At 39.0% G+C, this 18,234-nt stretch overlaps 1 protein-coding gene across 5 annotated transcripts in view; it reads left to right on the top strand.

The window, feature by feature from the left end:
• Positions 1-5,377: 5,377 nt before the first annotated feature.
• nfic (nuclear factor I/C) overlaps positions 5,378-18,234 on the top strand; it is a 107,498-nt gene continuing 94,641 nt past the window's right edge. For 2 of the 5 annotated variants that reach the window (XM_079827606.1, XM_079827609.1), the window contains exon 1: positions 8,051-8,681. In XM_079827606.1, the coding sequence (XP_079683732.1) occupies positions 8,652-8,681 (30 nt within the window). In that variant the 5' untranslated portion in view covers positions 8,051-8,651. Of the gene's footprint in view, positions 5,903-8,050; positions 8,682-12,174; positions 12,276-18,234 lie in introns of those variants that run through there. The other 3 variants (XM_079827605.1, XM_079827608.1, XM_079827607.1) reach the window with 2 other exon arrangements.

The raw sequence follows: 18,234 nt of genomic DNA, 5'->3' as shown, positions 1-18,234 counted from the left end.
CAGAGCTGCATTACCTCATACTCATAACCGGAAAAGCGGAAATGGCGTAATAAAAGTCCCGCCGGCGACTATGCCATAATAAAGGTCCCGCTGCTCGCGAGGCTTGTGTTGCACTCTTCTTATTAACAATCGCTCCTGCTTCTGCTTCATACTACAGTAATGTTAATAATCACATCCATGAACATGATTTCTGCCCGAGTTCTATCCCGATTCTTTCCCACTGGCTGTGAGGTGAAGACCACATGTCCTCGGATTCTGCGCTCAAACTTGGCGTCATCAAACTACGCCTTTGTTTTGAATAGGCGACCTCTAGTGGACGGAAAAGTTACATAGTGCAACTTTAAAGTAAGCAGAAAAAGACTAGAATCCAAAGTATAATAATCTTTATTAATCTGAGCCAAACTACCATGTGACGTTGAATGTTTTACTGCAAGATGGCGGCCAGTGCGAGATTTTTCTTTAAAATGGCTACATTGATTATGTGTTTGTTATATAATTGATTAGAGTGGAAATCCATTTACTAAATAATGTTAATTTGACTGACTGCTGCATTTCCACTTTAATGGATTGCTATGGCTACTGCTTGCAAGCATTTATGTAGAGCACTAAATATAGGCCACTGAAATGTTGTTTAAACGTATATAGGTTATGTGTAAAAAGAATATATGCTTTTGTCACCATTAAAACATTTTCTCTCTCCTCATTCGCACCTTGAAAATGTATAATTTATTAAAATGTGCACTGAGAGCGAGGCTGACTTGATTTGAACCATTTGTTTTTTATAGAATTGCTTGGCTTACGCCTGAAGGTGACTGTAATATACCACAAATGATCCAAAATGGGAAAATTATGCACAATTTGCACTTAGTAAGCATTCCGATGGCAAGAGCAGTGAAAGAAAAGTTGTTCCTCTTCGAGAAGAAGGTGCAAAGTCTTGGCAATGGACTGCATGCCTTGGATCTGTATCTTGAGAGAGAGAGTTTCCAGACGTTTCCCCCTCCCCCTCTCAATTTGCAGTTGTTTGGAAAAGTGAAGCTGTATTGGAGACTCGGATTTGCCTTGGGCAGTATATATGCGTCTCTGTGGAGCAGGCCAATCATGCATTACATCCACATGTGATTTCATGATATGTCTTTACTGCAACTACAATGATGCCATTTGAGGAGAGGGAAGAGAATATGACATGCCAGATCTGCAAGGCACTTAAACAGCAGTTAAATAGGAAATTAACCAGCCATTAGATGTATTTTAGACTGGCGTTCATTTAAAAAGAAATAAGACCATTGTAAGTATTGTAGCTGAGATGCATCTTTAGGCTTCAACATATCCACGCTTTATTCATGGTTCGCTGCAGTATTTCTATCTGTCCACTAGTGGGAGTATGGTACTGTTTTGTGCACTGAACACTTGATAGAGACAGTAATTGATACTTGGTACTCACTGTGCAGTCTTTGTACACTAGAGACCTCATCTGTAATATTGCCTGAACCAACTGTTCCAGCTCTACATATAGCCAAAGTGAAGTCACATAGTTTAATTTCTTGGGTAGGCTATATCCCAGATTTTATACACTCTCAGATAAATGGTACAAAAGCTGCCACTGGGACAATATCCTTTAAAAAGGTTCAAATATGTTCCATTTAGGTTCTAATATGTACACTTTTGGTACCAGTATGCACCTTTGAAGTTGGATGTGCACTCTTTAGATACAAAGGTGTACAGTTTGAAAGAGTACCGCCCCAGTGACAGCTTTTGTACCTTTGTTTTGTTTTTAAGAGGGTGTTTATATGACTTGTCTGTATAGATACCATAAATCCGCCCAACAGAATCAGTATCAATCACAATAATAAGGATTGGCTAAATATCATTTTTGGTAAACATCCCTCTGAGCTTTGGAATGCTTTTCACAAAACAATTTCACAACCGTTTTTGGTCTGCCCTCTTGAGGATGTCCACTTTTATGAGTCAGAACGATTACTTTACCCGCGGGCTGTTTTTTTTTCTTCTTCTTTTCCAGAGATTATGTTCTTACGTGCTTGGGTGAGTTAAGAGGCTAAAAACAGACCAAACACGTTTCCACCAAACATTTTATGAGACATATGATCTATCAACTCTCGCATATCAACAAAGCAAACCTGTGCAGTTCATTTATAACTGTGGAATTTCTGAATGTTTACTGTATGAATTCTCTCGATACAAACAGAAAACGAGGGAAAAGAAGGGGTTGAGTTCTTGGTGTTTCTCATAATGATCCGTTTTGTAATGTTCCCCTTACTATTTTACTTTGTCCAAGTGTCTAAGCCAGCTCTACACCTGACCTGTATACAACAATACACTATAACACAGTTCACATATTTATATTTTTTATATTGAATCATCCATTTAGAGAATGCAAATATCATATCATATATTCCTATTATAAACAACATTTTTCATTTCATACATGTTAATCTGACATCTGGCATATATTGGTGTACTTTTATACATTTAGACTTTTTTAGATGCAAATAATAAAATTGCCATTCTTGCATTCTTGGAATTAGAATATAAGTTCATTATACATTTTACAGAGCGTTACACACTTATTGCAAACATGATTCACTTTGAGAAGAGATGATTTTGCACCTGTGGGCAGTTTTCTCAGCTCTGCCCTGCTGTGGTGCTGGTCTTTGCTTTGTTTCACTCTTCTTTGAATTAAATGCCTTTTGTTTGTCTTTCAGGTGCCTTCAGATTTGACAGTGAAAAATGAAATGTCAATGTGTGTATGTCGGGAAGTTTTTTTTTTAACTTTCAGATTTGTGTGTGGGATCTGTGTGTTTATCTCTGTTTGAAAGCCTGTACATGTGCCTTGTGTGTGTTTTCTGGCCATACTTTATAAAGTTAGAACTTGAACTTGTATGTGCTATAGTAGCCTAGTCATAACAATATAGCCCATTGCTCTGCGTGCGTGAGTGCGTGACTCAATTGTAAAATGCGCAGTCATCGGAACAGCACCGAATTTTTTTTCAGTACATTTAAAATAAGCCAAAATGTAATTTAGATCTATAAATAAAGTGAAAATATTTAAGACAAAATCTGTTTGTTTTCAGAGTGGAGCAGAAGTTTTTTTTTATAACTCAGAAGTTATTTTGTGGGTGAAACAAAAGCGTTTGCATGGGGAATGAAGCGACCCAAGTCTCAAGGATCCAAAATACGCAACTGCATTCAAAGTTGCCAACAAATACACGAGGACATGTGGATTTTGGAGTCTTGTTTTAAAAGGGTAAAACTTCGCCTATTTAGATTCCTCAAAATACCATTTAACATGTTAAATTTAACAGAGCTTATATACAATATTTAAGTTTATTTATTTATAGCCTAGTTTTAGTCAGTCATGCGGATGAATTAAATGTAAAAAGTGTATTTTATTTATTTAGGAAAAACAATGATGGTAACAGCATAGAAAACTATAGTAGGCTACCATACTTTTTAATTTGTGTTAAAAATTTTAATTATATAAATAAACGCTTGAAGTTGAAATTATGTAAGATAGGCTATACAGATATTTTTGTTTTCATGTCTGAACTTAACTGTGGGTTTGAAAGTTTGCGACTAGGACAATTATACAAACGAAGCTTCATTATTGATTTTTAGTAAATTATTCTTCAGAATATTAATAAGGGCATATCATAGCCCTAATACATTGGGGGGGACACGGCTTTCAATAGGTTAAAACAAATTAATCAATTTCCTATTTAATCATATTCATTCTTTTAATAAGGATGTTCACTGACCAATAGGCATTGACCAACTGCGACTTTTTAATTTGTATCTATTTTTTATATATATATAAATTTTATTAAATCGAACGAGCCAATTACGGAAAGGATAAGCGATTATTTTGCTGGCATAGAGGTTTAAAGACGGTCGCGGTTTTACGCCTTTGTGCCTTTTCATTAACATAGTAGCCTAGCCTAGGCCTGCACAAAGTGCGGCCTACCTGTGCAGTGCTCAAAGAGTAAACCTTATTTATAGTAGGCTATTTAACGTTGTCGAAGCTTCAGGGTTAGTACTTTTCCTCTCCCTCGAAAAAGCTTTAACAGCTCCCTGAACTCTAAAGCCAAATGTTTAACCTCCCGAGCTCCTCATCGAACTTCCTCAGCATGACAATGGCCTATCGTTTATACCTAGACCTGCGGTGGGTTACTCTTACATTTCCAATTGAAATTTTAAATAAACAATGTAGTTAAAGTACCATTTCTGCAAAGTAGCCATTCTGAAACTTTACTTCCAATTGTTAAGACATTTCGAGACAAGTATTTTATTCTGCATACAAGCCTAAATCGTATACGTTACATATAAAATACCACTATTTTTTCCCCCTATAGGCCTACTTGTCTTTTAGTTTATTTATGCTCTGAATGCCCAAGGCGTCTTGTGACCCTTTGAGATGGAGTAGAGTCAGGTAAGGACACTTCAATTGACTGAGCACTAATGACAATTACAAGTGATACTGGCAACATGGTCCTTGTTCAATTCAACTAGTTCAAAGCAAATAATTTGAGAATAATGATTCTGCTCTTTTTCTTATAAAGTTAGACTCACACGTCCAAAGAGATGCCCACACAAAACAAGCGTACACGCGCGCTTTACGCACGCACACGGAACATATTTTTTGTGTAGCCTATTATTACTGTTAGCCTTGTTTATCTTGGCGACAGGGTTGGCACACCTCTCCAAACTGATCTTGAAGTTATTTGAACACTTTGTGTTAGTTCTGTCATCGCTGGTTTAACAGCGTTGCACCTGGGCCAAGGATAAATAGGCCTAAGGATATTTAGTTATAAAAAGGAGAATTGTTTTTTGATTTTATTTTAGTTTAAACACATACCAAGTTCTGTGTATTCATGCGGATTTTATGATTTTGATACCATTTTATGATAGCCTACATTTCTATTTTTAAGCCATCGAGAAAAATAACCTATGAGTGTGGCTACATATTTTAGCTATAACATATAGGCTGTTTTTTTAAGTTTTCAAACTTTTTTTCAAGGTTTTTCTTTTTATCTAATTACTTTACAAATATAGCCTAATTAATTTTTCACTCATGCATCTCCACAGTATTTTTTAGAATTGCTCAATTTGACATGAACAGAATTTGATGATCATTGCAGTCATTTTATGCATTGCATTTTTATATATTTCTGAATAACTTTTGACAAAAATGAGAGTCACGTCATTGACCCATATATAAAGTAGCCTACACATATAAACTACGCCATCAAGTGCATTTCTTCTAAGCGAGTTGCTCCGCTGCACACACACACACACACACACACACACACACACACACACACACACACACACACACACACTCACGCCACCCCCGTATTCCATCAATTCCTTCTCCGCGAGGACCGTGAGATGTGTGTATGGAGCGCAGAACACCGTATGTGTTGCCATTCGTGTTGTAAGAAACAAAAGAACAGACGAGACATTGATTCCTCTCTAAACACAAGGACATCTATGCGTGCTGCATGTGCAATGCTGCAAAGCCATGAGACCGACGATTCAGCACTGTAAATTAAAGATACACGACCAAAACAACAGCCAGCACCTTCAGCCAGTGCACTCTGCAGCAAGCCGTGCATACTGTAAAATCTTTATTCTGTCCTTCTGTACCTTATAACGAGGATTTCGGATTGGACGAGGCTCGAAGACTTCGCGTGGGACGTTTTGTATGTGGTCAGTGTCCGGGTTTATTTCTCCCATCCGAAGAGCGCGGATTACTTCTTTGCGAAGATAAATGGATACGGAGTTATAAAAGCACCCGACGAGATGACCAAGCGTTGAACTGCAGAACTACAAAAGCCTCGAAGCTGTAACTTTTTGGGGGGGAGGTTGGCAGTTTCGCTTCGAAATGGTACGTTAACAAACCAGTTTCATCATTATTATGTCGTTGCTCCAAAAGACGAAGGAGATCACGAGTTGTGCACTCTTAATGTCAAATGAGATCATCATCAACACACAGGCGCCGTGTTTCGGTTTTCCCCCTGCTTCCTCTCTTACCAGCCGGTTACTCCTTTTCTCGTTGGTTTTCGGCCAAACGTTAGGTTTTGTGGGAAAGGCTTAAAATGCTGGCGCGTTATTTTCGCTATTGAGACGCGCAATGGTTAAGATCTCTACAGTACGATTTGGCTTTTCTCCCGTAATGAAAGTTATTTGTTTTGTGACAGCCGAGGAAAAAAAGGTGTGTGTGTGCGTGTGTTAACCACGGGACTCCAAAGGCCAAGTTGAAGTTTAAAGCCAGTAGAGGCAGATGCCCAGCATTCGAGTTTGCACAGCAGAAAATGGCCGCAGGCTCGCCGGCGTGAATTTGACATCTACACCGACAGAGGCGCTCCCTCCCCGGCAGAAGTCTCGGTTAATGTGCCGAAGTCCCAACCGGGAGTTCGGCATTGTTTCAAAAAGTGCTAGAAACTGCAGTTGCTTGTCATGTTCGCGTGGCAGTAGCAAACTTAACCTTTAAATAAAACAAAGTAAACAGGCTTCACGAGACCGTGCCAACAATTGATTTGACTCGAGTTGGTTGTTTACAGAATAGTAACATTTAGTTTGATACACTAACACACACAAAAAAAGTGCTAGACATTGTACCATATGGTACTTCCATCCATGTTTTTGGGTATGTAAGATACCATATGCTTGCAAGTAATTTGGATTATGCATATATATGCAATGCTACATGAATTTCAGTACTATTAGCCAAAGTACTTTAGTATGACACCTGATAAAGTAGGCTACTATGGTACTTCCACAGTAGCCTACTTTTTTTTTTATATAAGGATAAGACTTTCCCTTTAAGGGAAGACATTCAACAACACTTAGCTATCTTAGTCACTGTCGTTACCTGTTAATTTGCTTATATTAACAACTAATTATGATAATCCTAAAATATATAATAGGCTAGCTATTTGCTCTCTGCAGGGATATGTAGTAGGCTAGCCTACTTTCAGGAAGTATAGCCTACGAAGTAGCCTAAATCTTTCTCTTTCAGTTGTTGGGTTAATAACATTGTCTGTTTACAGTAGCCTAAGTAAAATTAGTTCGGACATTTTAATAAAACAATGTTTAGGGCTATATTGATATGTTCATCTTGAACTACTCAAATCTATTCTTTCTATTTAAAAAATAATAATAATAATCTAATGACCGAGATTAAATAATAACGTGGAAGTTTCAGAAGGTTTAAGGATAAAGAATGATTACTTATGGATATGACTGTTTTCCAATTTGTTGTACTTGAGGCGTCGGCGTTTCAGCAGTGTGATAGTCAGCTCTCTCCCTGGTCGTAGTTCCACTGTGCACTTTTTTTCATGGCATATTCAAGAGAAAATAACAGGTGTTGTTTACACTGTTCGTTTTTATAGCATGCCTGGTTTTACTCTATAATTTAAGTCAATTGACGCCTAGTTTAACTGATCTCCATGTGATCACTCCATCAAAGTTAAACCTGATTTCTACAAAGTTAAGATAAAAACTCCAAAAGAACACGTTTGAGTCCTGGATGTGGCTGACAACTGACCATAAGCTACTTGTTGAGTTAGTGTAGATATCGAGCCGCGTTATTATATATAGCTATATATATATATATATATATATATATATATATATATATATTTTTTTTACAGTGGCTTTATAAGAGTTTGTGATAATCTAAATATGCAATAACAGACAACAGCCTATTGTTGTGAATTTAGAATCGCGCGCACCACTGTGCATTGATCTTCTTCTGTACTATTCATAATTAGACGCGTTTCAGGAAGTTAAGTAACTGATTGACATGGCATTACCTTGTTTATAACTTGAGACAGATTTCTTCTATGTGTAAAGTTAACTTGCCTTATCAGACACTGTTTATAGTATTTTACGCGGGGTGTTTTTTTTAATCCACTCACACGAAGCGATACGCCTCGAACACTTGGTCATGAATGGATGCATGCATGTGCGCTCTCTGTGACGCAATGTCCGCGCGAGCCTGGCTCTAATCGCTACTTTAGCAGTGCGTGTTGCAGTAAAATTGTTTGGAATACGCGCGCGGGTGAAGTGCGCAGAACGTTGCTGCGCCCGAACTGGATCAGCGCGAGAGGGCAGAGCGGTGCGTGCGCATTGGTGAAGAGGGGAGAAAGTCATTTGCTACTTTGTTTCGCACCACACGAGCTTCAGAAACCGAGGCAAATAACTTTTTTTGTGGTAATTTCACGGACTTAACGGATGCCCCTGGACAGTGGAAGGAACCAGAGTTAGCCTCTCTTGCTCCTTGAAGTACTACTTTCTTTGGGATGGGCTATTTTCATAACGTCATTTCATTCCTCCCTCTGATGAAAACATTTTCTCTTTCTTTGATTCTTTCTCCCACCATTTCCTAAATGGAACAGATTGCAGCACCCCACGCGTTTTCCTGCCTGCAAAGTTTGGTTTCAAACGTGTACACAGTTTGCGCGTTCTCTTTTGCCGGGCGTCCCTTGATTTAACGGACTCTAAGTGAAAGTCAGAAGTGGCGGCGGTGGAAGTGTTAATCATGATGAGGCTTACCATGATTAACTGTGAAAAATGATCCACTAACTTGTCGGTGTTTTGCCACATTTCAAGTCACGCGCTCCCCTTTCAACATGATGTATTCTCCTCTCTGTCTAACTCAGGTAAAGTGCTTATTTGTGTCTTTCTGAACGAATTGCTCCTGATCGCGCGACGAGATTTCAGTTAATAAAGGGCGGGCTGAGAGCTTCTCTTTGCCTATATTTAACATTCATTCATATAACCGAAAACTGTATACCCATGTGGATTAGTTTATTTAATTTATATATTTTTCTATTATTGAATAGTACACTGTTAACAAAGTCAAGAGGTAACATGAGTCGTCGTTTATCGTTGTATTTAAGATGGAGTTTGTATGCAGTATAGACATTTGAGTTCATTGTCATCTGCTTTAGTTTTAATCATAAACTAGAGGGGAAAGTTACATGGTCATAGTTAAGATAAAATAAAACTTTTGCTACAGTTAAACATTTGGGCATGCTTTTATGTATGAAAGTGTGTATGAAAGAGTTTACTATTGTCGATTAAAATGTATAAAATTAGCCAATATGTGCTCATACCAGGATTATTACAGTTTTTGCGTAGCACCATGAGGACAGTGTAGTAATGTATATATTCTAAGTCAAGACTTTTAAAACTGAAAAAAATGACAAAGAGATTTAGGATGTCTATACAATTCTGACTTCATGCTCTTGTTTTGTGTGCATTTTAAGTTTGCAATTAATAGGATGTAGCAAAAAGTTGTTTACTGAAGTATTTTTTCATCTCCTCAATTTTACAAAGCCAGTCACTTAAAAAGAGATCAAAACTGTAGCATTCTGGAAAGAATAACATTGACTTGCCAGACATCGGCCCTAATTTACTTGAATCCTATATTGCTTGTTGCAACCGAGTTAATCAGAAAATAGTTTAGCATTTTATGCAGTGTGATAGTGCTCAGGCTTTAAGCAAATGTGATAGTATTTTAAAAGTATTTTTGTCAGCAGTCTGTATTGAGGCAGAGGGTTTTTAAGGTCACTTTACTGTCTCAGATTGCCCTGCTGTATATTGACACGAGTCACTAGGATTTTAGATGGCTTTGACCTTGGCTTTGATGAGAAAAGTGCATCAATAGTGAATCGTTTTGCGTCGGTTTGTTTTAAATTTCAGATCGTTTTTAGCCATCGTCCACCTTTTCACTTAGAAATGTACATAATGATGATAATAGTTAAAATGTAAAAGTAATACAGTTTAAACTTTGTTTAAATTTAGGCTTTGTAGACGAGAAAAAGATTTTGTGAGGAGAACAATGTTTAAAAAAAGTTTAAGAACTCTGCTCGGTAAGAAAGTTGTTCCACATGCTCGATTCGAAAAACACCCATACGTACTGACAGACATAATGACAGTCCATTAATTAAACCTGTCGATTTGATACAAAAATATGTAAATAGCAGCTACATTTATAAAGGTCAAACTGTTTGTTGACGGTTTATCTTGTGGTATAATTCAGCTTCATATCAAACTTCATTTTAATAAGTGCTTGGGAAATCTTAATTGGGATTTGGGCTTTTAAGTCCCACAAATATGTGTTGTATTTTTCAGCTCTTAGTGAATGTGTTCAAACAGGTAACAGTACAATCACACGCCTCACCCTCCAGCACATGAATTTATTATTAAATAAATTAGATGAGGCTATGTTTCAGTGCTAACTGTGTTTTTTGATTCATGACAGAGGCTTGTTTCAGTTTTAATATAAAGAGTAAACTCTTTATATTCTGTCTAAACACGAGGTAACCATAGTCCACTTTAGCAGTTGTGTAACTTTTCCCAAATGTAGTTTTAGTGAATTATAAACTCATGCGCAGCTGTAAAATCTAACTTGTTAAAAAATAGCTTGCTCTACCTGAACACTTACAAAACACATTTGATCTGCAGGCTGCAATAAATATTTAGGAAAGAAATAACCTCTGCTGCATTACAGATCTGGTTTGTGCAAGTCGTATTACGAGCCAGCAGTGTGGAGGCCTTAGTTTTCTCTGTAACCGCTCGGCATGTCCACTACCTCTTTGTTGTTGCTGATAGGATAATGTAATGTAGCAGCCTGCAGCGTTCGAGGGAGAGCGCGCAGCATGCACAGAGGTTCTGTCCGTAGTCTGAGTGAGTGTGTTGGGCTGAGAGAGAGAGCGCGAGAGGGACAGATGAGGCGTGTGCCAGACTCCACCGCAGTCCCGTTGGCAGCCGGAGGGGCCTTTCGCTCAGACCTACGCTGCAAACAGACGCTTCACAAAACAAATTTTGAGCTCCAAACCTTTTCTGTATGCTGTCATTAAAACAATTCAGTCTGCAGTTAGCACCAAACCGTCCCAAACTCTAGAACTGGACATAGATGTTTGATGTGTACTTTTAGTGTGTTTTTACTTTTACGGTTCATACATATTTAAAATTATTTGTAAGTTTTGCATTATTTTATATTCATATTTTAGGTCATTGTGAGGCTGTACAAAGATCAGCAGGTCACAGTTCAGTGCATGAAGCAAATGCTAATTGTTTAAGTGGAAATGACTAAAACTAAAGGGTGTTGAGCCTATTTCTATTCTTTTATTAATCCAGATACTCACGGATCAGATGTATTTAGTTTGGACAGACCCAGTTTGGAGCGTATTTGCCAACAGTGTAGAGTAGTGTCAGCGGGAGATCTGAGAGGCTCTATTCCCCTGAGCTGGCAACATGCTGTCCTGCCCCCATTCCTCATCGATTCATTCCGTTAGAGCCACAATTATTCCCCCCCCCCACCCCGGAAAGGAGAGGAGGGCCAATCTGAGACACTCACTCGACTGCGCTGACCGACAAAATATTATAACATATGAAATTGTGCTGTTAATGAGACTTGCTCTGCGTTGCATTTTAGTTTTCATATTCCAGAACGGAGTGCCTTTTTCTTCCATTTGGGCTTGAAATGAATGTGCACATAGTCTGTTATATATTTTAACAATTCATATCAGTATATACGTTTTGCTCATCATTCCTAGTTAGATGTGCATGTGAAGCCACTAGGATCTGATGTAATGAGCACTGAAATGTTCTCCATGGTCGGGCACTTTGTGTTTGAAGTGTCGCTTCTGGGCTCTCAAACGCCCCAGAACACCTCCGCGGTGTAATCCACTGGTCCTCTCTCAGTCCGCGTGTGTGTGTGTGTGCGCCTGCCCGCCTGAGGTTTTTTTTGTTGTTGTCAGGAGAGTGTTTGCTCGTTCGCTCCGCTCTGAAATGCGTGCCCCACTTTCGTCTGACAGCCCTGAGTGGCACAGTCATGGTCGCGTCCCAGCGCGGCAGCTCCCAATGTGCCCGTTAACAGATTAATTAAGCTGTTTTGATCACCCGCTCTTCCTCGCTTGCCATCCGGCCTGCATTTATCGCAACTTTTTTAGACATTCGGCTGCTTATTTGTGTCAGGGAGCGTTTTGGAAAAAAGGGTCAGAATCTTAAGTGGAGCATTAGCTTTCATGTGTTGATCCTAGTGGCTGATATTCATTAGAGGACATCGAGGAGATTTTTAGGGGAGGGGTGAGGAGAGGAGGAGAGTCGGGCACAAAGAGTAGCCTCAGTTATAAAGGCCGGAGCTCTTGGCATGAGTAGAGGACTTCATGTGGCCAGAGCTGGAGATGTCTGTGGAAGGTTGGCTGCGTTTCATATCACACCCAGGTTCCTCTGCGGGGAGAATGGTGAGCAACCCTAAATATTTACTCTATGAAGATGTGTTTGGATTCCACCTGAGCCCGCAGCCTCACTCTCTCTCATCCATGCCAGTGTAGTACAGCAGAAGAGAAGTTTATTTTTGTTGTTTTCTAGATGAGATGTGGTCCAACGAGTGCCTGAATCACCCTCTGGAGTCTCGTTTTTTAAATGAGCCTTACAAAAAAACAGCTCAGACTTCTGGAATAGCTTAATCAACCGTGCAAAGACAAAATACGCTTAGTTCCGTGTTGGAAGAGATCATATAATTCATGTTTAGAGTCAGTCAGAATGCTGTTACCTGACAACTTTTCTATTTTTTTTTTTACCTCTGCAGATGTTTACATCTATATTTTAAAATTTCTGTATGATACGGGCTCAGATGCTGGCAGATCCGCTGCTTTGTCTCCAGCAGGGAGAGAGTTTTGTCTTCTGCCCTAGGGTTTGGAGTCACAGTAGTAGGTCATTTTGAGAAGAACCTCCGCTCTTGGCAGAGTCGGCCCTGCTGGGAAGACTTTAAGAAATGTTTCCAACTGGAAGGCGATCAAGAAGAGCAGTGCTGGCGTGGCAGGGTGCAGCGGGCTGTTTATTTAAAAGATTTCTAAATCTACCTCTGCTTCTCCACTACTGTGCCTGTGCTTTTCCAGTCACACATTTGTTTGCCGGATTTGATTTTTGCCACAAGCCTGACACCTGATTACATTCTTTGGTCATGTGTCCAAATATATTCAGGGATTCAGGAGTTCGCTCTGAAGAAATATTTTAATTATATTAAATATGAAATAATAATAACAATGATATATATAGATAATGTTTTGGCAATACAAAATACAGCAATTTAGTTTTACCCGTAATTAGATTAGCATTCTTTGCAATTCTTTTTTCGCACTTTTTTTAAAATGAAAAATGTTGCTTTGGCAATACTCTGTATTTGAGTGCTGCACCAGTGCTGCATGCAGCTCACTGTGTGTGATTTACACCTCTCCGCTGCCCTCCAGAGCCGCTGTCGGAACTCTGCACGATATGATTTCCTTGTTTGTGACGATGCAAGAAAATGAATTGTGAATGGATAGACTTGCTCTTTTTGATTTCAAGTCACTTATGAAAAATTACCATTGAGAGGTCTGAGCCTTTGGTTCAGCTTGCCTATGGGTGATATGACACTGCGTTTATTGTAGCGTTTATATATCCAGACAAATGCTTTTAATGGTCGAGAACAGAGTTATTGAGCGTCATTAAATTAAGTGCCCTTAATGAAATGTTTTTCTTTTGTTTTCCCACACTTACTCATTTGTATTGTCTTGAGAAATGGGAGTAAATATTACTGAGTATAATGCCTCTGTTCCAGAACTTTAGCCACATGTTGAACGGAAACACAAGGACGCATGTCACTGGACGCATTCCTCATACACCATAATCCATCGAGAGGATCTTCTGTGTTGCAAATGGTTTGAAAGAGTTGTTGAGCAAGCTTTCACCCTCCTGTGTGTGTCTGGACCGCAGCTGGAGAAAGATGCCACAGATCTTGTGGTGTAATGGAGACTCTCCAATACTGCAAGATAAGCGACTTGTTTTTTGTGTGCATTGAATGCAAAGACCAGTATCCCTGTGGCCTTGAGTAGAGCTGGGCTTTTAGATCTTGTTCCTTTCCCAGCATGGAGATCTCTTAAATCAGAAAGAGGAGTGCTCTCTTTACAGATTGAGCATATAGCTCAGTAGTTAATTAATATGTGTGTGTGGTGGGTTGAGGGGGCGGTGGATGACAGAATCTGTTGTGTTATTTTACAGGGAGTTGATGTATCCTCCCTGATGGGCTTTCAAGTACTCAGCCAAGACAATAATGAGAATGTTTATCACTGCACATGCACGTATGCTCTGTCTCTCTTATTGACAGCTCTGATTCATGCGTCCGCCCACTCACTCTGAGCTGCAGGTTAAGACACCTTCTTCGGGAAAAAGGATGATCCAGATCCTGATATATTAAGAAAGCCGCGCAGAAAGAATCCGTAAGGTATGCCGCTGGGGTTCTGATGCATTGTTCATTGTTTTGCTGACATGCGATTGAATAATGACCTGTGGTGATGCATTTAATTTTGTTTTGCTGGAACTTGAAATAGAATGAAACTTGTGGCATTCTTGCGTTCTCAATTACTCTCTCATGTTGAACCACCATCGCCTTATCACAGCGCTGAGAGCTCCTAAAACTCTTCGGTTGTGATTTTATAAGATAGCGTTTCTCATTGTGTCTGAGTGATAAAACACGAGAATCTGTTTGTGATTCTTGCGTGTAAGTAAAGTATCACCAAGAGCTCTTTTGGACGTGTATGCGGTGAATTACGCAGTATAACTTCATGAATAGCTGTCATCACTGAGAAAGGCTCCTGGTGTCCAGAAACAAGACAAAGAGAGACGGATAGATGGGGAAAGTTGTATGAAAAGCCCACTGGACTTTGTGGCATTGGCAACATTGGAAACTCTCTCTCTATCACTCTCTCTGGACCCAAAATCATGTTCTAGGCACGCAGCCCAGATATGAGTTAAAATCGTTGTGCTTCTCCAACAAAGAAATATTAAAGTCAAATCATAGGTAAATTATTTCCCGGTCTTGCACTTTGGGACGCAGTGACATCAATTTGTTATTTTGATAAAGGGCAGGAGCTGCTTTAAAACACACCAGAGCTACACTTCATCACAATCTGAGGGCTGCGTTGGAGAAAAGAATGTAGCTGCATGGGATCCTTTCGAGGAAGGACAAAGGAGAAAGAAAGCTTTTGTATTAGCGGTGTGCAGGAGGATTGGCAAGCTAAGGGGAGAAGTTCTGACCGGCAATTAAGGCTTGATGGCATAGCCAAAAAGATTACTGAATTTCAGTTTACCTCCAGAGAAATTGTAGTAATAACGATATAATATTCAGTACGCTGTCAGGCCCCACCTAGGCTATATGAGCACAGTCCGGCATACAGGCATGTTGATGACCCCCCCCCCCCCCCCCCCCCCAGTCAAATCTGATAATATCCTTTCAAATGCCCTGACGTTCCCAATTTGTTATGGTTTTGATCATATTTAGTTAATCTCACCCCCTCTGTGAGAAAACGTACATCCATTCATCTCTGCTTTGTCTCGTGGCAGATGTTGAAGTCCATCCTGCCGTGCTCTTTGGCCTCTTTCTCAGGTGTGAGGTGTCTCTGTGCATGTGCGTGTGCGTGTTATTCCTGCCTCACACATATAACAGATAAAAAAAGAATCAAAGGTGTCAAAGCTAAAAGTAGAGGCAAGCTATAGGCCTCAGATATATATGTATGTGGGTGTGTGTGTGTTTGCACAGTACAGGCCTAGACAGATATCTCTATGAATTAGGATCGGAGCCAAACAGAGCAGTGCTGGGAAAGCAAGAGGACACGTCAACACTTGGCTATGACCTAATATGACTCTGGCTTGCTATATGGCAAAAGTGGGGCAGCCGTTTTTTTAAGCATCTCGTGCCCTGATCAACATGGGAGCTTAGTGACAATGCTTAATTAGTTGGTGTTTTTATTCATTTGTATTTAAAAATTGGTAATGCATTATTCTTTTTAGATTGACATAACTAAATTTCTCGAAGAGCTGAGTGCCCTGTCATTTACATTACATTAACGCTTTTATCTAAGGTGACTTACAAAAAGCAACAAATTGTTACAATACAATGGCAGGTTTCTTTTTATTATAATTATTATTTGTTGACACAACTTCAGTTTCTGAAGCATACAGTATTTGAGCATTTTTAGTATGACACTGTTTGAGAAAGAATCAATGTATAAAAAGCTGTTGCAAAAGCAAAGGTAAATGTTTATTAAACCTTTTATAAAATAATGAAAGTTCAAGGTTTTCAGGCATTTTGAGCTTGATGAATGCAATTATTTGTTGTATGTTTGGCAGGACATATTTGACAGGCTTGCCCCCCTTTTTTTAAAAACTAAATTAATAGAACTAATTAAATAATTATACTTGTCTTATATATTAATTATCATTAAATATTATTTTATTAATTTATGTCACAGCCACGAACATTATTTTCTAATTGTTTGCAAAATAGTATGGGGGTAGACATAGCTATTTTAGACAAAATCTGATCAAAGCTAACACTTATGGACTGAAAGCCACAAACTCGTCTTGACAAATAGAAGGATATATTTTAAAGAGCCTCTTTCATGACACATATCTTCTGTGAAAAGAAGACAGTCACGTTTGCTTGGTCTGAATGTGGAAATTACATTTTGTACAGCTTCTAGGAAGCATTGTTCACCAGTCTTTGACTCTCACAGACGAAGATGAGAGATTTTAGTGCAGGCTTTGTTCTTGAGCTCTGTACAGGGCCCTGTTGTGGCATGACTCGGATTATGGAGATTAGCAGGCTAGCTGGTTATGTAATTGAATGTAACCGTGAGGAGAGAGAGGAAAGAAAGCCTGAGTGAGAGAGGCGTATAGAGAGAAGGGGAGAGAAAGCACTTTATCGCACCTTTTAGTTTTTTTTTTTGGAGTGGTGCAAGGTCAGAAAAGGGTCAGGCAGGTTTTGGCATCCTCTCGCTCTTTGTTGCTACTAGGGGGAAACACTCAAGAGTTCATGCACTTTCAGAGCCCAAGTCAAAGAGTTTCTGCATGCTTCAGAAATTATTCTCACCTTGCTCCTGAGAGAGAACTGACGAGTCTCACAATATGTAGCAATGAGGACAAAGTTCACCTCTTTCCGAATTCGTCTGCACAGTACTGATTTCTGCCAAATATTAAGTCACAAGGTGAAATATTAATTAGGTTCTATATGTTTTATGTGGAATGTTGAACTAAGATGCAAATAAAAATGTTGATGCATTTTGGTCTTGAGAGATTTTAATGGCATTTTTGAGCACCGTGATAAATTCAATTTTAATCTTTATTTTATTGTTTTCTGAATTACCATATTGTTGAATAATGTCACCGGCATTTCCCTAAAACAGCCGTTTGTAACGATTCTCTCATTTCTCGGTAAAATGAAATCAGAACGTTCTGTTCAGCTACCATGAAGTTATCTGCAGTGATGTAATAACATAACCAGGTCGAATGGCCTTTTTCAAACAAATTATCCACAATTTTATCCATTTGTGGAGCTTTTAAAGTGGGAAACAGATTTTGGAGTGTATTGTGACTAATGTTTACATTTTAATAGCGGTGAATAGAGCGTTTGCAAAAGGCGTAACCGTTGTACTTGCTAGTGGCACTTTTTTCTCATTATGGGAGTGAAGTTGGCTGTTTTCAGTGAAGGCAAAATGAGAACAAAGACAGATCTGCCTTATACTGCCTTCACGTGCTATCGGAATTATCGTAAATACAAGTTTCCTAGTTTGAAATTGGACGTGAACGCCCTCTCAAGTTGTATTTTCTACTGGGAAACTCTGAGATAATTTTGAGGCCAGAGTTTCTGAGTTGGACGTGCCATAAGCTTTAAACATGGTGGAGGGGGGAAAACGCTTGCTGCTGTGACGGGTATTCTTTATTATTTTTTTCCACAACTACTAAATTGCCTCATCTTGTCATTAAAATAATGCATACAGTATATATGAATAACTATCTGAAGTATATTGTGTTGTGTTTTATAGACAGCAAAAATAGTATGTATTTGACCGAAAGCTCAGATTGATCTTGATTGCGAGGTGAATGTATACAATAGTGCGGGTTTCTGGATTAATTGGAAGAGGTAGTCAATACAAGAGCAATCAATGGTCTCTGGCTGAAGGCCTGTTGTCTATCAGACAAATCGACTCCTTAACAGATTTCCTTTGTGAGGACATGAAGTGAAAACACACACGTTTAACCTGTTCACCCCTACTGGTGGACCCAAACTAGGCTGAATGAGAGTTAACTAGCCTAAAATTTAGTTCTGTCTCTTAAATAATTGAAATGATCTGTAACTGCCCCTTTTTTGGGCTGATAAATTAT

This window comes from Gobio gobio (assembly GCF_949357685.1).
Source record: "Gobio gobio genome assembly, chromosome: 10".
Taxonomy (NCBI): domain Eukaryota; kingdom Metazoa; phylum Chordata; class Actinopteri; order Cypriniformes; family Gobionidae; genus Gobio; species Gobio gobio.
This window is presented reverse-complemented; position numbering and strand designations above follow the sequence as displayed.